General features: G+C 37.9%; 1 protein-coding gene and 1 long non-coding RNA gene across 2 annotated transcripts in view; one reads left to right on the top strand and one right to left on the bottom strand.

Moving 5' to 3' along the window:
* Positions 1-7,542: 7,542 nt before the first annotated feature.
* LOC311423484 lies at positions 7,543-12,442 on the bottom strand. Its single transcript, XR_014685728.1, has 2 exons — positions 12,332-12,442; positions 7,543-11,385 (listed from the first exon to the last, which is right to left on the bottom strand). It is a non-coding gene; the product is annotated as an uncharacterized lncRNA (long non-coding RNA).
* A 362-nt stretch (positions 12,443-12,804) lies between these two features.
* SEMA3C (semaphorin 3C) overlaps positions 12,805-21,722 on the top strand; it is a 128,390-nt gene continuing 119,472 nt past the window's right edge. Inside the window, exons 1-2 of the mRNA XM_084497498.1 lie at positions 12,805-12,934; positions 15,996-16,136. Coding sequence (XP_084353624.1) covers positions 16,034-16,136 — 103 coding nt within the window. The 5' untranslated portion in view covers positions 12,805-12,934; positions 15,996-16,033. The remainder of the gene's footprint in view (positions 12,935-15,995; positions 16,137-21,722) is intronic.

Below are 21,722 nucleotides of genomic sequence, written 5' to 3'. Positions count from 1 at the left end.
AATATTTACAAAGTGAATATGTATTTTAAAACCAACTAGGAAATCAAAATCCTCTCTTAGATGTAAAGAGTCTGACAGACTATTCAGAATGGAAGATCTATTTAACAACTTGAGCCCCTTTTTCTTCTTATGCATCTTATGTGAATAGACTTGATTTTTGATAATGTTCTCATTATTCAAAAGTTATTTTAACCAGTCATTACCCAAATAAGAAGATAAGTAGGAGCGAGTCCTGAGGTTGTTTGAGGTGGCTCACAAATATTCATTTGCACTTTAAAAGACGTTTTTTTGGCATATCAGAACTGTTCTTTGAATGCACAGAGAGAGAGTTTGAAATATGATAGAAAATACTCTTGGTAAAAGTTCCTTTTTCTATGGTAACTCCTTTCAAATGTAACCAGGTTGTTAAATTCAAGTCTTTTCTTCATTTGAAAGGATGTCTCACAGATATGCAGTAAATGTGCGACACTATCTCACACAAAGTAGATTTGTAAAACATAAAAACACAGTTATGTTCTGATGTTATTGGAAATTGTTGAGGGCTTCTTAAAAACTCTTCAATGTTTGCTTGAGTCATAATGGATTAGTTTTAAGAACTTACCTAAAGGCAATGTAGCCTTAGGTGAGGTACATATTGAGAAACAAATTTTCTGTGAAAAATTTCCTTTTCCTATTTCTTTTCTTGTAGAAAAGCTTGAAAAAGGGTGTGCTGAGGGAGTATTCTTGCCTCATTTTCTGTGGGAGGTAAAGGCACATACGAATGAAGGTTAAATTGTGACACACAGGAATTAATGATCAAAGTCACAGAAGAAAATTGAAGTAGGGTTTGATATTCATGTTTGGTTTTAAATGAAAAAAAAAAAAATTCCTCTCTCCTCTCCTCTCCTCTCCTCTCCTCTCCTCTCCTCTCCTCTCCTCTCCTCTCCTCTCCTCTCCTCTCCTCTCCTCTCCTCTCCTCTCCTCTCCTCTCCTCTCCTCTCCTCTCCTCTCCTCTCCTCTCCTCTCCTCTCCTCTCCTCTCCTCTCCTCTCCTCTCCTCTCCTCTCCTCTCCTCTCCTCTCCCCCTCCCCTCCCCTCCCCTGCCCTTACTGAATATAAAATAATTCCATCTAATCTCATTTGTTTTTTGACTTGCTTCCACCTGAATAGAGCTATTGTCCTAAGGACAAGCAGAAATAGGAGAATGGGTCACCTGAGTACAAGTATGAAGCATATAGAAGGCTGTATATTTTCTTCAGAGCAGTTCCCCAAAAGAGCCTAAAGGAGAGTGTTTCTGTTGGCCAATTGAAACCAATGACTCTTGAAGTGATAACTGTTATTTCTTCTAAGAGAAAAAAAAATAATTAAAAAAAAATATCATGAAGTAGTTCTGTGTTTAAAGGTACTATCAAACTGCTGGAAAACCTGAAAACCTGTACCTAATATCTGTTCATGTGTTCTCAGGATGTGTAATATGTGTGCTAAAGAGAGAACTAAACAGAAGGGAAACATTGTCTTTTTACTATTACCACTATTATTAAAAGATGATGTGAGCCTGCTCCTAATACAAAGGCTGTCAGAGGGCTCCTTGCTTACAAGTAGATACAGACACCATTTCATACCCACATTCAATTGAATCTTAAATTTGTGTTAGATGCTCTGGATGGAATTGTTTGACCTTCAAGCCAGCCATCGAACTTTGCTGCACTAGAAAGTCACAGCAGCCATCAGTGTAATTCCACGTAATAATGACTATTACTACCCAATTATTTATTTGTAACTGAAAATTTCCATTTGCCATATATTGCTTGAGATCTCCAAGTAGGTAGTTAATAATTATAATCACAGCAATAATGATGGGGGGGGGGGGGGGGGGGGCAGAAGGGAGATCCATTAACTGTTATGTTTGAAAAATGAACATTTTATGATTTTATTCAGGCACAGAGGCATATAACAGAATCCATTCAAGTAGGACTACAGGTCATTCCATAAGTGGAGCAAATGCAGTGCTCATGAAAGATGCCAGTCATGGAGATTTCTACTTCCCACCTATTCCCAATAAATATGCCAAATACATTGCTCATGACTCAGTTTGTGCATTGGAGTTTAGTTCAGCTGTATCATTTCAAATATTTGAAATTTGATTAATTTAACAAAAATCTTGGTATTCTTTCTAAAGCAGAAGAAAGGTGAAAAATGTGAGGTTGCAGATGCAGAATTTCATTTATATGATTTCCATTATTTCAATTTCTATTGGCAGGATTTCCAGAACAGATAATGACATATAATTGTCTTGGGGAAGGTATCTAGTTCTTCTAAATACATGCAAGTATTAACTTAAATTATTTGTCAGCTCGTAACTCAGTGGAATTACTGATTCACCATAACATATACACGTATATATTTATATATGTTTAGTGCCAACTGCAGCATTGCCTTTTCAGTTCTTAACACACTGGGCCTGCAATGAAGTGGCTTGAAATTCAAAGATCCTAAACATTTCCCCTACATAATTCATTAAAAATAATTATAATTCCTCATAAACTAACTAGATGACAAAAAGACCAAATTGAACATTTAAGTTCAGCTACCAGTTTTTGCAAAGAATAGTTTACTTTTGGATTTTAGTGCTTTTCCATCGTATGCCAATAGGAAAAAAAAAAAAAATCTGACAAGTTGGAGAATATCCAAACCTTATCCAAAAGTGATTTGTATTCTTCTTGTCAAATTGTTTTTTTCTCTACATTTTTAGCAAAAGTGATTTAGAAGTAGATTTCATGTATTTTTCATAAAATCCATGTATATTTAATAGATTACATAATTTTGGGAAACAGGGAAATGAAATGCGTCCTTGGTATATAGTAAACAGTATGAAGTCAAAAAAATAACTTAGACACTCTGAATTGAAAGAATCCATAAAACAAGGATAATTCAATCAAATATTATGTTTAGAGACAGTGTGACCAGCAGGGCTAGGGAGGTGATCGTCCCCCTGTACTCAGCTCTGGTGAGGCCGCACCTCGAGTACTGTGTTCAGTTTTGGGCCCCTCGCTACAAGAAGGACATGGAGGTGCTTGAGCGGGTGCAGAGAAGGGCGACGAAGCTGGTGAGGGGCCTGGAGAACAAGTCCTACGAAGAGCGGCTGAGGGAGCTGGGCTTGTTCAGCCTGGAGAAGAGGAGGCTCAGGGGCGACCTTATCGCTCTCTATAGGTACCTCAAGGGAGGCTGTAGCGAGGTGGGGGTTGGTCTGTTCTCCCACGTGCCTGGTGACAGGACGAGGGGGAATGGGCTTAAGTTGAGCCAGGGGAGTTTTAGGTTAGATGTTAGGAAGAACTTCTTCACTGAAAGGGTTGTGAGGCATTGGAACAGGCTGCCCAGGGAAGTGGTGGAGTCACCATCCCTGGAAGTCTTCAAAAGACGTTTAGATGTAGAGCTTAGGGATATGGTTTAGTGGGGACTGCTAGCGTTAGGTCAGAGGTTGGACTCGATGATCTTGAGGTCTCTTCCAACCTAGAAATTCTGTGATTCTGTGATTCTATAATGCTAAACATTTGTAATACCTGACAGAACAGGCTAAAACAGACAGTCACTGCCTGAGACACCCAAAAGGTGTGGTCATGAATCTGTCTTGTTCATGAAGTGCAGAACTGAGGCTTCCAGTCTTTCAGGGCTCTGAAAACCCTACATAGTGCACATTTGTTTATTAAGAACTTTTGTTGTTCCAGACTGAAGAATTTCTGTCTTTCTGGGAAACATTCCAGCATTCACCAACACTAGCAGAAGTCATTACAACATGTTTTGGGATCCAAATTCTACTCTATTTTTTTTGATGGGGAGGGGAGAAGAGACAAGTCTTTTACATCCCAAATTTTTCTCATGTCTGCATTTTGATACAGCATATCTCTGTATTCCTCCCATTCTGACAACCTATATCACTCATCCAAAATGTTAGAGGCTTAGGTTTTAGTGCTTTTTTTTTTTTTTTTTTTTTTTTTTTTTTAATTCATATCAGGAATTTAAGAATTAATACCCTCTGTCCCACACATCCTCTCTGTTTCAATTAGTCCTTTGTTGGTTTTTTTTTTCCTAATAAAGGTTTAAAAGTCTTGGTTTTGCTCTCTTGCTGCTTGTTTCAAGAGAAGCATTTGAATGTATCTTTAACTTCCACTCACATGGAGAACATAAACAAGTGCTTAATGTCAACTCTGCCTAGGCATACTTTCTCAATTGCATCCATAGGTCAAACCACCAGCTTTTGGCTGTGTCTTCTGTGGTAATTTCTAAACTGCAAAAATAGTACTTTGCCTCTTCTTTGGTCTTGTATTTTAAGACTAATCAGAAAGAAAACACAAGATAGAGAACAATGCCAGTCCACGTAACTCATTTAATGTATTCCTAATTACAGAGGTATTCATATTTTTTTCTTCTTTGCTACGTGACTGTAAGGAATTACCATTTCTTAAAACATATGTGTTTATGTTGAAATACATTTTCTGTTCTAAGTGCATAAATAATGCCCTCTTATGGCAAAATTTAGAGATTCCCTCAAATTTATCTTACCTAAGGTCATTTATATTATGACCTAATGTTATATATATATATACATTTTTTTTTTTAAAAAAAAAGCACTTAACGTGGAATTAAAAAAATAAAAAGAAAATATGCTGTACATGATATTATGATCAAAACCAACATACTTTCTGTTTTTCCTTATAATTCTTTCACTTCATTTTGCTGGCATTTGAGAGAAAATTCCACCCTTAGAAGCATTTTTTGAATAATTTGTATAAGATAAATTATTAGTATATTTCGATGAATCTTTTTAGCCAATTGCTACATTAAAATGAGTGCATATAAAGCAAGAGAATGCATATATATTATGTATATATTTATTGATATTGACAAGAAAGGATTTAAATGATTTCTGGAAATGTTTGTAATATAAGTAAACTGTAAAAAATAAACAGGCAACATTGTAGTGAAACATTACTGAAAATGTTTATCTCCAATTTCCCAATTCTTTGGAAGTACATTAAGATAAATTTGTATGAAGTAATACAAGTTAAGTGTTTTAAATGTCAGCAATAGTAAATAGAAAAGCTGTTCAGAAACATTTTGTATCTATTCTCTGTTTTTCCTTTGCCTTTTTTTCTTTTACTGTCTAATTGACTTTGAATAATTGACTTTGAATAAATTGGTTTCAAGTCATAAAGGTATAATTGTGTAGAAGATATTGTGTTCTGGCTGCCACCCAAGCTATAGATTTTTATTTTTTTTTTGGTCCTCTGGCTTAAAACAAACTACTGCTAATAGATTCAAATAAAGATTCAATTAACAGCTGTTCTGGAGGGAGCCAAATATTAAAAAAAAAAAAAAAAAAAAAAGATAAATATTTAATGGAATGTTTATGCTGTGAGAGAAAAAAAATAAATGTAGACTCACTTTAAATTGTGATTTTTTCAATGAGAAGCCAAGAACTAAATTAAAGCAACAGAAGCTTTAGTATGATAGAAAATCCTGAGATCTAATTCACATTAGATTATCTGATGCTGTTTTTATTCTGCATTATGAGATTCCATAAAGCCTGTGCTAACTTTGAGTGGGCAGTTAATAAAATAATAAGCAGAAAGCAAATTTTAATCCATAAAGACCAATAAACAGGTAGGTCAGATTCTCTGACTTTCTATGATTCTTCTGAGTCTTTTTTCTTTTAACTAATAAAATTTGTTTTTAACCTGATGACTTAATATTGTTTTAAATTAGCCCATATCCTGATTGTTCTGGGGTCTAAAAATGTACAAAAACGTCAGCAGACTCTTAAATTCCATTGAACACGTATTGCCTGCCTAGAAGTTCGCTATCCAAGCCAAGAGTTTGCTCACACTTCTTATGCCACGTATTCTAATGAATAAAATAGGGTGGCCTTCAAGAAAGGATTTGATGACTAAAACATGATAGCTCATTATACTGGTAAACAAAGAAAAAAGAAAATAAAAAAGCATTTTTGTGGAGCCTTTCAAAACTGTGTTGACAGTGAAAAAAAAAAAAAAAGGAAAATAGACTCCTGTCCCCATGAATCACTAGCATCTGGAGGTATGGTATGAATACTCATGACAAAGGAAGAAGAGAGTTCACACAATCAAGAATACAGCACAAACACAGCAAAAACCAGAGCTTCCATTTTATCTTCTTTCATACTTTAGGAGAATGCAGTAGTATCTCTATAACAAAGCAATATATTAATCATTATTACAGCTAAAATATCAATACAACACCAACAGCCTCATGCTGATTCCTGAGACAAACCTTCATTCACAGCAGACAATATGACAGCCTCTTCAAGAATGGAGAAGAGGCTTCCACTTTGCTGGAAGTATGAATGTCTTCCTTAACACTGAGATAATACTATGGTAAAGAAGCAGAACTCAAATCCTATGGCATCTCAATCTTTTCCACATTTTTCATTATGGGGAACTTTGGATTTGCATGAAAATTACCACGGTTTATTTCTGTTTTGTTTTGGTTTGGTTTTCTTTTTTAAAGGAAAGATAAGAACTGTCATAGTGGGCCACTTAAGAGTAAAATCTTGACTCTATTAATAGCTAGGATGTAATGCAAAAGGATCAACCTTGATGAGCTGGAGAAGGAACATCTCTGGGGCCTGTTCTGTTCCTCTGTGTCCTGATCCATACACACATATGCATGACATTTCCACGGAACAGTAGGTAATATTCAAATTGCTCCAGTCAATGCAGTTTGGCGTGGTTTAACTTATGACCTTTTTCAATAGCTTTGCTTTTCTTTTATCTGAAGACATGGTCTTTTCTTCTTCTTCTTCTTATTATTATTATTTTGCATGAGAAAAACTTCCTTAGGGAAGGTAACAGGGACAGTGGTCAACAGGACATGTTTGGGAAAGGACAAGGCATATGCAGAGTGCCCTGCAGGCTCCGCTTCAAAAGTAATTGTTTGCAGTACCCAGCTTGCAGACAAGATGCAGTGAGCAATTAGCTAACAAATACCATCAATACAGCTTAGGCTGTACTTACAGAGAACAAAATAAACTGAAGACTGCAAGGTATGTAGTCATTACTTTTCATTTGAAGATGAAGGGTAGTGAGAAATAGGACTGCACTGTTATATTATTATCTGGGACCAGACTGGCAGTGGGCAGTTTTATATATCCAGGCTTCTAAGATACCTTTTATATAACTGGGCTTTGTGTTTCTAACCTAAGATGAATGGAAAATCACACACACTAGTTTTTGGCCAACTAGTGATTCACATAATGCATTATAAACAATGAAATAGCTGAATAATCGGCAAAAAGTTACCTTTCCAAAACCTCCTTCCAACAAAGCGAGAGGAAGTGATGTGAGCCCTTAGGCATGTAGCAACAGATCAAGCACCAAGCTGGAAAGAGGCATCTCATACTGGAATCTACTATGATGTCCAGGGTTAAGTCACTGTCCCCATCTATCCTGAAGTAATCTTCTCCCCATCTTTCCAATTTTCCTGTTTGAATTAAAAAGTTCTCCATAACAGCTCCTCTTTTACTTCCCTCTTTGTACAGCTCCTTGCACCACAGGATCTTAATTAAATACTTCCAGAACACAGATAACACATTATTGCATCCTCTATGCACTTGCAGTTTTTGTATTTATAGCTTCTTTGGCCTGAAGCCATTCTTGATGCGTCAAGGACCTATCCCTTTCCATTCAAGTCTTCCTAATACATATTCTTATTAATCCACTTGCAAAATAATGATGTCTTGTTTTATTTACTAAAAGCTCAAACCCAGCTTTGTCTAAGCACAGTGGCTCTGGTTATATCACTGACCTCATTTAGTCATACTGGCTAAAAGGTGGAAAAACTGACCAAAATACTGTGCTTCTCCTAGGAACAGCAGTAATGTACTTGCCTCACTGAAGGGGGGCGGGGGTGGGGATGAAATGGCATGAAGGCCTGGTAGCATACCAGAATCAGCTTACATCTTTTGTACAGACACTGAAGTACTTATTTGATGATGACCTTACAGAAATCACAATCTGTTTAATGACAGAGCTTACTGTGAAGTACTGGCACACTTACTTCCAGGGAAGCCATTCAGAGCTGGGTCTATTTGACTGGAGACAACTGGAGTTTTATCAAACTAAGAGCATGTTTTCCTCCTTCCCCATACACATAATAGTACTTCATTAATGTGGCTTCACTGATCCTGTTCCACATTTTTCCTAAGCTATGAAAAGACAACTTATCTCCTGCAAATTGACTTTCATGAACATAAAGTAGTAAAAAGAAAACTGTTTGGTGAATTCAGTTTAATGGCTTATTATTAGTTACATTCCAGTGGTTTTCTAAGGCTTTGACCTTTGTGATGAAGCCTTGCTGTTCATGAGAAGTCCTAGTTTGACCCATGTGAATAAGCCCATTGACCAGTTAGGACACACTATGCCCAAGGACCCTCCACCATCTCCGATGATACAGAGGTATCATCAGCTGTCTTGAGTGTCTCTTGCAATCTCTGGACTATTTATTGTGAATAAGAATATAAGTTGTTATTCGTATTAGCTCAAAACAACAGCAGCAAAAACAAAACTCATGGTTTTCCCACAGTAAGCTCCTGGTATGTTTCACAGTTTCTCCAGTTCTCATAACAGTGGAAGAAACAAAGGGGGACTGATTGGATTACCTAATAACCTTGTAATTTCTGTAAGGAGATTTGACACTCATGCATGAGGAGAGAGGAAAGAGAAGTTAATACCATTGTGTATTATAATTTAGAATCTGTGCATCACCGCATATGCAATTCCTTTGATATTTAAGCAAGGACTAGATTACATTTGATGGTCACTTTAACATCTTTACTACATTTTTCTTTATAATAGCTAGCATCTGACCTTGCTTGAATAGTAAGTTTCAGCTTGTATTCAAAACAGAAACTGTTGATCTTTTTAATGACCAGTTGTTGCCAATCCAGAGGAATTTGCCTGATTCTATTTCACCACTGTCTCCAATAATCTTTTCACTTTTTCAGGAGCTTAAAATCTAAGTGGGGAAGAAAAACACAAAAGAAAACAAAACCCAAAAGCCAAACCCCAAACCAAAATGTTAAGTAGAAGCTCAGATCCACCCTTGTCTTTTTCCTTCCTGGCTTCAGTTAGTGTTTAGGCCTGGGTCCATTAGGATGATTTGTTTGGGTAAGAAGCAAACACCATGCACAGATAGGACAAAATCAACATCTGTTTGTTTTGGCCATGAGGGTTTTGCCTGCTCGAATCACATTGTGGGGTCAGAACTGCTCTGACTCTGAAGCTGAAAGCAAAGGCTCTGACTTTCTCCTGTCGCTTGTGATGCCACCTGGCATAACTGCATAAGTTATAAATCACACATACACCAAGTTGCTAGAAACAAATTGTGTATACAACAAACCTTGTATGCTTTGTGTAATACACAAATAATTAAAAATCACCGGCATAGCTGAGTCAAACTTATTTGTCCTCATCCCTGTGTTAGCCTGTAAAACGCACAGCCTGGAAAGCAAGTGTCTTGCATATTTTTCATTTCACTCATAGGGCTGATTCATGCCAGTAAATACTGAAACCCCACCTCCTAGTTTGGAAAAGTAATTTCCATTCCATGAGTTTTGCTTGAAGCTAATACATGCTATTACAAAACATCTAAAGTAAAACTTTAACCATTTCACTCAGCCCAGCTGTGAAGTTCAAACTGCTTTTAAAAGTTAATTATCTTGCTCTGACCTGCACATATGCACATGTTAAAAACAAATAAATCAATATGGCATGCTTATTCATGTCTCAATTTGCTTTTTGTTTTTAAAATTAGCATACTCTTGATTTGCTTAACAGATATACAAGTATGATGGTATCTCACAGATTAAAGTTTTGTGTTTGTCTCTTTGTAGTTCATTTACTATTTTATAAACCCCAAGTCCTTGAGGGAGTGTTGGAAATCCCCATCATTTTCTTCAGTATTTCATTTTACCTTTTTATCTCTGATGAAGTTAGCACATATGAAAAAGAAATGCAGATAGCCAGATGGCTCTCTACTGTCCATATATACCAAATCACACACAAACACAAGTGACTTGAACTCATACTGAAGTTGATTCATGCTCGAGTATATTCCTTTTGTTGTCCTTTCCTAATAGTGCATTATTAGGAGCATGTGTTTGTGATCTTAACTAGATTTTCTTCTGAACTTGAAAAAGCAGAACCATCTTTTTTTTTTTTTTCCTAAGGCAAAAAATATTTGAGAAGGTCAGTTAGAATCAACATCATTTTCACTGTTAGTTGTTTTGTGATACCATTGTTCTTTCTCTTTGACTAGCATTGCCACCTATTACACTTCTCCCAGAAATCTCCTAAACGAGAGGTTATTTCATACTTGCTTTGTGGTTTTCTGTGTGCTCTCCTCTGAATCAGCCTGCACAGACCACAGCAAGAGAGAGAATATTGAGTTAGCTGATTCACTCCTGTTGCTTGGTGTGGTGATCTCTAATTGCACTTAGTTGTGGGGATTTTCCGAAGCAAACAAGTGACTTCTCCTCTTGCCAGGGTGCTGCTGTCAGACTCTGTGGCATTTGGACATAACCACATTTCAAGGATGAGCAGCATCATGTTCACAGTCACACTGCCTGGCCATTGAATGAACAAGCTCTCTGATGGCTTAGTTTAACTGCTATGACAGTAAACGTTCGTGCATTTCTGCAGTTTATTTGTGTTGAGCAGAACTGGAACAGCATCAGTACTTTTAAGGACTCATGATCTGGAGTGTTCAGTTCATCTGGTGGCAGCAATTAGTCTGTCTTAAAGCTATGATCTGAAGTGAGTAAAGCTTTTCAAAATTCTGGACTTCTTTTTTGGCATCAGATGAAAACATGATGCTTCGCTTCAGAGAAGCACTTCACCCCTTACTTTTTGTGTTCTCTGGGATTATAGGTGTCTTATAATGCAGTAATTTCTTGCTTGAAGAAAACATTTACTTTGCTATGCTGACACTGAGGCCTGGGTAAGTAACTGTCTTTGAAATACATGTGATCATAATTCTTGCAGGTGAACTTTTGCAAACTGGCCTGTAGACCAGCCATAAGGACATCCACGTGTATGGACAAAATCTGTTCAGTAATGGCTACTCCCTGCTCCCAGGCTACAGTGCATTAGTGTTATTGATTGCTTTGGTTAGTATGGCCAGAGCATGTAATAGCTGGAAACAAAACTGTAACTTGAGCGTGTGCACTGATTCATTGTGGGTACTTGTTTACGTGTTAATGTACTTCTGCCTGTGGGACATGGCTGCATAAGTACTGAGAGATGTGCTCCTTTGAAGGAGTGCTGCAACAGTACCCGGCTATGCAACCCTTGGCTGGCTCACAGACCATCTTTCCCTGCAAGAGTGGAAATCTTGATTCAGAAGTACTCATTCAGCAGGTCAAACCAGAACAGAACATACTCAAAAAACAACTTAGGAAAACCTTTCCACAGGCCTTGTCTACCAAATGGCCCAGAACCCAAATAACATTGTTTGGAACATCCTAGTGGCTTTAATAGGGCTGTGATGCACTTCACATTTTCAAGATGAAATTCACCATTTTGGGTAAAATTTTCAAAGCTGTCTGACTGCCACGAGAGCACTAATCTCATGAAAAACAAAGAAACAATGAAAACCTTTTGAACAACTAATAGCTCAGTAACTCAGTCAAAGCTGAACTTGAACAAACGCTGCTCCAGGCCTCCTGAACTACAAAAAAAAAAAGAGTCAAAAAGCATGTAGAAAAAACTCCTGGAGCAGTCAGGAGACTAAGCTACAAATCTTACTATGGATATAATGCTGCTTTTTTCGCTAGCTTTCTTTTAGGTTTCAAATAAGGGAAATAATTCAGGAAAAAAAAAAAAAAAAAAAAAACACGTAAAAGAAAGAAATCCCTGTGTCCGGGGCTGGATATGACCGGCTTTCCTCCTTCACCACAACCCTGCCTCTTTCCCTCTCGTCACAGTGACATCTACCGGCCTCCCCCGAAAGCTCCCCCGGCACCCCCCCGCCCCGGTCGGCTCCCAGCTCGAGGCCCGGCTCCCCTCGGGGCCGCTCTCCGCCGGTGCCCCGCTCCCCTCTAGGTCCTCGCCGCCCCCCTCCTCCGGGCTCCTGGCCTCCGTCCCCGGCCGGGATCTCGCAGCGGCATCCGCGGCGCTGCCGTCGAGGCGCTCCGGGAGCCCCGGGCCGGCAACTTTGGCCGCGACTTTCCCTCCGCGCCCGCGCTAGCAGCGCGGGTGAAGCTTGGAGAGCAACCTGCCGCTGTCTCCCCTTTAGATCCCCTTCCCCCCAAACCCTCTTACTGCATTATGAACCTCCCCGCCCCAGGAGGAACGAAACGCCGCGCAAATAGCCTGCGCGCCCGCGGGCGCTCCGCGCAGCTGAGTGGAACCGGCGGCCCCGCGGTGCCTGGGGCGGGCCGGGCCGGCGGCCGCTGAGCCCGGCGGGGTGTGGCCTCGGCGTTATTTATGAGCTCCAGCCCCTATTTGCTCAGCTAATGATGCACCGGAGGCCGCCGTGCCTCGCCTCGCTAGCGCGGCAGCGCCGAGGGCAGGGCAGCGCCCGTAACTGGAAACCAAAGGCTTCACCCTCAGCGCCCGGCCACTTTCCATTCACTCCTAGGTGCTTAATTGAGCGCAGGAGAGAAGCGCTCCCGGTGCCTTAGGAGTCCAGCTGGAAGGACTGTTTTACAAAGGAACCAGGAGTACCTTTGCAACCACCACGACGAGAGAGTTTTCCTTTCCTTTTTTTTTTTTTTTTTAACTGTTATTATTATTTTATCCCCCCCCTCCCCCCCCCCCCAATGAGCCAAGTTTGGAATTAAAGCGTTCTGGTAACATCAGAAGAGTCCATAAACTGATAAAAAGCAGATAGGAAGCTGTATTACTGGTTCCTCCAATAGCTGGGTAAGCATAATTGAAAGTTCTCTTTCTCTGCTCTGATAGATGTGAAATGTGTTTGATGACTGAATTTTCCTATTGTTCACAGATAGTTAAAGCAATATTTTCTAGATTAGCATAGTCTGGGTTTTGGGGTTTTCTTTCACTTCTTTCTTTATTTTCTTCTGCTGAACAATTTTATTTACAGGATTTGAGGGTAGGACTGAGCCTGGAGCAGATGACACCTGCACAGCGCTTCACAGCAAAGCTGTATGATACTTTCCAAAGCAATGCAGCATGCTGGAAGTGACCTCTGTGGCAGGAAAACTTCAGCACTTTAATTCAGTAGTGGTTTGCCACCTTGTTTACAGCTAGTATAGGGTGTAAGAGCAGAAATGGAATTAGATATTGCTTTTTTGTCTGTCCAAAAAAATTCTTTAAGAGGACTTGAAAAAGATTTTAGGTCTGTGGGTTGTCAGTGCAGATCATGTGCACAGGACATGCTGAATATAGTATCATGACTTACTGAGATAAATTCAGAACTGGGATATAAGCCCAGGGATTCAAAACTCCAATGAGTTTGTGTTCAGTTACCAGGTATGTAAATCTCTGAAATTAAACTTATTTCCATTAGGTAACTCACATGTCAGACACCCTGTGATACCTTTGTGGCACCGTATGCATGTATTATTTATGTGTCTAACAGCTGGGTAGGAACCATATAGCTTACAATTTGAATCTTACATTTGCCTGTCACTTCTGTGTTAATGGTGAAAATATGCAATTTTAGCAATGAAATGTAGCAGTGTGTCACTCCTGTAGCTGATTGCACTAGAATTGGCAGGAGGCATGAGAGTGGGAGGGAAAGAGTGCTGAAAGGGTTGATTTTATTTTTTTTTTCTTTTTGGTTCTTTTCTGTTGTTTTAATTATTATTTCTTACAGTGTCATTTAAGTGGAGAGGGAAAGCCACATGCTTGTTCCTCTGGCTTTTCATCTCTATTGCAAAGAAAGCATAGTGCTACTACTGTAAAGTACTAATCCCATTGCATCTGTTAAATCACATGTTCAGTATGATTGGCTATTTGTTTTGGCCTGACAAAGCTATCTTATCAGGATTTAATGGCACTTCTTTCTTAGAAGAGGGCTAAGTTAAAGGATATCCCATGGGCTAGTCTCAAGGTTTTGAATTTAAAGCCCACAAAGCAGTATTAATATTGAAGTTCGTGCAGCTTGTTTAAAAATTATTCTTGGCAAAAACTCTTCAACTATAATTCTATTAGTTAACAGACCCTTACTAATAATTTTGAACTGGGCCAGAATGGATATGTTTCTTCTGTAGACCAGATCTGTATCTGGAAAATCTCTGACACCGGTGTTTTTGTCAATTAGCAGGGTGGTAGCATTACTTGATCTGCATGCACTTCTCAGTACCCCAGAGCACACTGGGCAGGGTAGTTTACTGCTTGTGCTACAGGGCTGTGTGCTGTCTTGCATGCTCTCCATCCCACCCTCAACTTAGTATGAAAGTCTAATGCAGAGAGAAGCCTTTAAAAATGATTTACACTGAGTGGATAGGGAAGTGACAGACCTAGTAATGAGATATGGAGCTTTTACCTCTTAGTCACTGAAGTGGATACAACCCAAATTGGTGCTGACCTAAAGTCATCCCTGTCTAACAGCTGGTTCCTGCCATGATGGGGTGGTTGCAGCCAGTTCTTTTAGGGCAGGTGTGAATCTAAGGGACCAAATGAACAAGGTTGTAGAAATACTGTCTTCCACTGGAGGGACTGCAGTGCTAGAGCAGATCTGAGGTAAAGTGTAAACTGATTGCACAGGCAAGAGAACTCTTCATGAAAAAAAATATACATTTTGTATAATACATAAACGCTATTTTTAATGCTATCTTCTGGCCTTAGGAACTGTGTCCTTCAAAGTGGTGTCATTTACCATAGAATCCAGTATTCCACCTGATCAACCAATAAGTGGTGTCTAGTACAAAGGCTGTTGATGTCAAAATGGAAAAAAAATATATAAGCACGGAAGAAGAATGTGGCTGAAATGAGACTCTTTTATTTTAACTTCAGCAGCTGAACTGAAGAACACCACTGATACCATTAAGACCAAAGCTGTTCTCATAGGTAAAATGAAATCTAGACTTCAGAGTTTTTGGAGAGATGCAGTTGAGGAACATCAAAGATATGCAGTATTCAGCTTCTAATGTCTGCTGGATTTTGTGGGTCTGGTCCAAAGTCCATTGGCATTGATAGAAAAGTGACCCTGACTTCAGAGAGCTCAAGTCCACTGCGAGTCTTCCTGACCTAAGAAATGATGCAGATTTATTTTGTTGTGTCTTCTGGCTCTCTCAAGAGCTCAGTCTTCTCAACAGTTTACACACTGTCCAATGCAGGGTAACTGCAGTGCTCTGTAGAAGTCTAAGACAGTAGGTAAGCACACTGTAAGTAGCTATCCCAAAAAGCAAATGTCATTAATAGTTTCAAGCATGTTGAAATACTTTTGATTTCAATGTTTTTGAAATTAGTGACGCGCATATTCAGGGTTTCATCTTAAAAGAGGATGTAGATGGCTGTTAGAGCACTCAACTTACAAAAACTCATAGCTCATTTCCAAGCACTGCTGATTTCAAATGTTTAAAAAAAAAAAAAAAAAAAAGGGAGGGGGGGAGATCAAGTATGATGTAAACTAAGGTCTAAAAATATCAGCCAGCTTTTTATTCATGAAACTTTATCTCCTGTCCTTGCTTTGCTCTGCTTTGACATTTGGTATAATTATTTTTCCAGCAGGTGGAATTGTCCTTATTCAAATAAACTGAATTTCATGTCGTAGTCTTCTGTAGCCAAAACTAAGGCTCTGTAGGTTCATACTAACAGGCAGAGAGCTCTTTTTCCATCATGGAACACAGCTAGAGAAAACCATTTTCAGATCTATAAAGTAAAAAAACAGAAGTGCTGTGTCTCCTTCACACTATCATATATTATGGCTTCAGATGGAAGAGCTTTCTAGCACAGATTGTTCTGTTGTTTTTCCTCCACCAAACTGTGTAACAGTAATGTTATCTCTTTCTTTCAGGTTTCATTTCTTGGATATTAAGCTGCAAATCTGAAGAGATGGCATTTCTTGCACTGCACCTGGTGATTGGGATATTTATTTATTTTAACAGTGTAAAAGGATCTTCCCAGCCTCAAGCAAGGGTGTTTTTATCATTCAATGGTAAGACAGAAGATAAGCATTCTTAAGCAAATGTTATGACTGAACACTTTCGTCTCTGCCTTCCATTCAGTAACTGAGTAGAAATTATTTTTATTTTGTGTTCACAACTGTTTTTTTTTTTTTTTTTTTTTTTTTTTTTTTTTTGGTTTATGTTGCTGAGGTACCTGTTTAAATTTGATTATCACCTGAAGTTCATTCCTACTATAGTTATGGGTACATAAGTAATAATCCCTTCTCTTCATTTAGAAAATTATTGTGACTTAATAGCAACAAAAAGGTTTTATTTCTTGATTTTTTTTCATTGGAAAGATAATAGTATGTGAAGTACATGTCATGTAGTGAAAGTTATTGGTAAGTCTAGTTGCTTTTACTTGGTAACCAGCTGAGAACTTTATACTTTGAAAATCAGGGTGCTTGAAGGTTTTACCAAGGTAGATGGGAAGATACAGAGTTGTTTGGCAAAATAGCAGTCCTTGTGTGTTTCTTACAATAGGTCAGGTGTACTTAGCATTTTATAATCACTGATGCCTACGTACTGTAAACAAGCAATCAAAATAATGTACCTTTCTCTTGAAAACAATTTACTTCTGAAGTGATGAGCAATACTGTATTAATCCAATTACTTCAATATTACTTTAATAGCAAGGTAGCTTATTCTTCTAGTTTTAATCCCCATCTTAAATGTAGTATTTTAGTTATCATGTTTAACCACCACTTGGGAACATGTGAGAAGCCCCTTCTTTGGGCTTACCTTAAATTCTTTTAAATTTGAGCAGAAATTGTCTGTCACTAAATACAAGGGCATTTACTTTCTTCAACTCTCTCATTTTTCTGGGATTGTCTGTGAGGCATGAAGGCTTCCTGCACCCTGTATCAATAATGTCTGTGTTAGGATGGTTTGTATGGTTTGAGTGCAAGGTTTTCTTGACACTGCCATGTCCTGCCATGGGGATAGTCTGCATGGTCTGATCAATCTTTAAAGTGTCATTTTTAAGAATAACTATAGCTAGGATGTAACTCAAACTGCTATTCACAGCAATGACTATAACTTTGTACTCTTGAGTCTGAGAGACATTCAGAAGGAAGCCTGCCAAGTTAGATCTTCTGAAAATATCAAAGAGCAGACTGAACAACTGCAAGGTATTGTATATTGTACAGTTTAGGGCCCTAAACTTATGAGTTCTGGTACAAAATGGCATAGTTCCAGTAAAAGCAATGACAAAAATGGTGTTCCAAGTGGTAGCTGCCAAATGAAGAAGTGGGTGGGAATTTCTTTTCCTTGTGTAAGTAATGCTGATATAACATAGATGGTACTGATTGTGTATAACACTTGCAGGTGTGCCACAGTTACACAACACAGGCTGTGTCAGATTTGCACATTGTGTTCCCAGAGGCCTTGACTGTAACTTAGGTTTCCCCTGACCTACTATGTGAGCATGAGGTAGGAAGAACTCAGGTTTTACAGTATTCAACATTGTTAATGGGAGAGAATTGTAATAAGGGCAAGTGGTTTTAACTTGGACTCAAGAGAGTTGTCTTTCATTCTTTGGTTTGTCACAGTGGTCATCCTGTGAGTCTGAAACATAGGGCCACCCATAGGAGGGGAGGGGAAAAAAAAATAGCTTAGGGATTTAGTGGAGGAAAAAAAAAATGTGTCAGTTGAAGCCTTAGTTTCTCTGTCGTTCTTTAAAAGGAATTTATTTCCCCTTCCTTTGCAAGAAACTATGACATTTCTGTGTCACAATGAGCTAAATCAATTACAGCTTGATCTTGCCAGGATATAGGAGTTGTTTGTTCTGTACCATGTCCTTTATAAATAAAGTAATGGCTTGCATAGGTAAAACTGACAGCCTCTTTTTCAGTAAAAGTTAGTGGAAAGTAAGTGCTACCTATTCTGTGTGATGTTATCTTTAAAAGGACATTTTAATTTCCTTAATATTTCTCAACATTCAGCCTTTCTAAAAGTATATATGTGTATATATAAAATATTTGATTTTAATGGGTCTTTCAAAGGTGTAAAAGTAAGAAACTAAATATGCATTTTATAATATGTCTAGTAATGTCTGATATACAGGGCTGAACTTTTCATACAATGTAAAAACAGTAAGTTTATTTTTAATCCAGATGGTAAGAAACAGTCTTCATTATGTGAGAAGAGTTTGCAGGTTGTTGTGTGTAGCAAGATAATGGTCCTACCAATAAAACTAACTTCTGTTCTATAAATCTTCACTTATTTACATGGGTACTGAAATAAGAGGAAAACGGTGAAACTTTGTATTGTTCTCTTGACAAGTATGATAACATACTCTTTCTGCATAAGCTGTTTCATAGTTTGTTGTTTTTTAAATCATGTGGAAATATCAAGTAATTTGCTGTCTTCATGTCCTGAGAAGTTGTCAGTTAGAGAATTGTCACTCTTAAAGTGCATCATTTGAAAATAAAACTATAATTAGGACTCCTTATGTTTTAAATGACATTAGACAATAAAGACAAGTCATTTAAGCTTAGGATACTTACATGATATTTTTCAAGTTCTGAATTGGATTTGGCTTAGTATCTGTAATTACATTGTCTAAGTTTTGGGGGTGGAATGTGTACAGGAAGAGAAAATGAGTGATGCTTTTCAAAGCTAACCTGCTCCTTCAGGATCAAGTCAATTGAGCTTATTCACATCACAGCATTTCTCATGGGAAAATCCAGCAAGTATCTTGACCTATTCTGTTGTTCATCAGTAAAGATAAAAATGTGAATTGTTTGAATCATGGGCTGCTTTTCTCTTTGCCATCTACTTCATTAAGAATCAAATGTAATTAAAAAGTAAGCCTGTGTAATACCTCAAGAGCCTGATAATAGGCATTTTGCAATTAACTTCAATGGGTGAAGGACTGCTACCCTAATTTCTATTTTTGAAATTAAAAGCCTGGCCTCTTGACTAATTAAAATGTAGTTCATGACTTAGCTGAGGTAGTTAAACGTGCATCTGATGTGAGTGTGGAACTTACTGCTGTCTGCACCCTGAGTGTCTTGACAATTCCCATTTCACACAGAGCTCCTAGGCCTGATTTTTGTTTGCTTTCCACCTTGCATAGCCATTCATAAAAGAAAAAGGTCAGCCTGGAGGTGAGCTGCTTGCTTTGCACAGGTATACTTTGTTATAAATGACATCAGGCCTATAGTGAATGTGGTGAGGGGGTTCTCAATTCGCGTGGAGTGATTTATCATAATTTAGTTGTCTTGTGTAAGTGTAATGGCTAAGGTTGTCAACTTTGCATAACATCTGCACTTGAAGAGCTGCTGCAGTTGAAGAAAGGTGGCCCTAGCTTTTCCTGATTCTAAAATAAAGATGTGAAGTCTGTCATGCAGCAGATGGGGGATAGCAGATTGTCTACCGTGATTACCATTGAGAATGTGGGAGCTGAGTAACCTGGGAAGGAAGAAGGACTTAACGCATCTCCCTACACCATTCCCCTTCCTCTTACCTCTTCTGGCTCCTTGACCTTTAATAGATCTTCCTTAATCTACTTAAATCACCCATCATAATTTAAAGACCCATAATTTATTTTTGCCTCATAGCATAAGACTTACCTTATCTGTTTATGAACTATTAAGCACAGTGCCTGTTCTTTCTCAGACTGCATGCATTCCTCCTTGTTACTGCATGTTCCTGAACAGATAATTGGGAGCTGTATCTTTCAGTCTCTATAGGGGCAAAGCCTTTTTCAAAGCCAGTGGGAGTATTATCATAATAAGAGGAGTTATGAGACTACAGGATAGTGTCAAACTTTCCATTTTCCATTTACATTTTGGGTTTTAATACAATCCTAAAATGAGCTGAGCCAAGCTATTTTAATACCAGGTTCTGAATTGGTCAAAGAAGTTTCAGTTCTTATTTTTGAAAATATATACAAACACATCTTCTTTGAATTTTGAATTTATATGGAAACACGCAAACAAGTGTTAATTTCACAATTTACCAGGAACATTTCATGCGTTCCTACCTAAAAATGTCTGGCCAAGCAGATATTTCCCATACAGATTCTCCCATTGTCTCCAGTGAAAATTCCATATGAGAAGTGGATCAAGGCTAATTTGCAGACTGTTTTGTTTCTCTTTTTGTCATAAAATTACTAGAACATGTAAAGCACTTTTAAGAAAGTATCAGTCAGCTTCATTAATGACAATTAAATAGCATAAAATGTCACCAGAGCAACAGCAGCACACATTCAACTGTCAACATATTTTAAAAGATTTAATGCAACCCCTGTGGTTACCCTAAAGGAGAAATAAAGGAACTAAGAACCATTTTCTTTGAGCTCTTGAGCAACAGCAGTACAACTTGTTTTTAAACAATCCCTCATTGTAATGTTAATGTTACCACAGTTAATAAGAAGTCCATTTATTATTTGGGAGACATTGTGCTGACAACAATCTAGTAGGCAATGGTTTATGCTCAAATAGTTGATTGAATCCATGGTGGTGTCCATGCAATGAAAACTACTTTCAAAATGAAGTTGCAGTAAAGGAGTATTTGAGATGGGGGGAGGGAGAGGGGAGGGAAACATCGAAACATTGTATTTATTTATTTATTTTTAATGCAGAACTATTCCAGAAATCTCTTGTAGGCTTAATATTTAGAAAATCGTGGGTCACTTTTTCTCAAAAGTGACTGACTTGTGGCTTTCACAGCTCCATGGACCTTAAATGATGCTGATTTACAAAGCTCTGAGCAACAACCATGTAAAATTTCGTTCCCTCAGTTGTCTCACTGTGGAAGATCTAAGAAGTTAACTCATTCTTGACTATTGTCAACTACAAATAAATTATTTCTTATCTTTAGTAGTGAAATTGATATTATTACATTTGGAGTTACATTTAGATAACTAAATCTTTGGTTGTTATTAAAGACAAACACCTAATATACAAATTACAGTCTGGGAGTAGCTTTTAGATTTGTCTTCTCTGTATACAGTGCTTGTTTTTTTTCTTGTTTTGCCTATATTTCTGTTGTTGAAAATCAACAGATAAAGACATAATGCAATAAATCTTACTCTTATATAAATTGAATTACTTGAATAAGCTATGAGTTAAATGTAACAAAATATTTTCTAAGAGATTAAAGGAAGCACAATCTAAAAAGCTCAGTGTTCTTTCTAGAGTTTCATGGGTAGAGATACTACTGCCAGACGATATTGAGCCTGATTATTTTCACACAAACTCTTTTCCAGTGTCATTGACTTTGCTTCTATGTCACTGTTGAAAGAGTGTGAAAGGAGAATTTATTGTATTGTTTCTGTATCCAGTTAGATTGTATGTACTGTGACTTCAGTTATGAAAAATACCATGTGATAAAGCTGAAGTCACAGGAAACATTTGGTCCAGTTGATCGTGGGTTCTCTGAAGTCAGTACACGAGAATATGAATAAATAAATAGTCTTAAAGGTGGTTAATTATCAGGCCCCAGATTTAGGACAAAAATTTATGAATGTAACCCTGTTGTTGGATGAAATAGTCATCCAAATTTCACAAAGATTGAGAAGACTTTCATGCTAGAAAGTAGATATATTGTCTAAGAAATTACTTACTTCC

This window comes from Aythya ferina (genome assembly GCF_964211825.1).
Source record: "Aythya ferina genome assembly, chromosome: 1".
NCBI classification, from domain to species: Eukaryota; Metazoa; Chordata; class Aves; order Anseriformes; family Anatidae; genus Aythya; species Aythya ferina.
The sequence above is the reverse complement of the archived record's forward strand: the minus strand, read 5'-3'. Positions and strand labels throughout refer to the sequence as shown.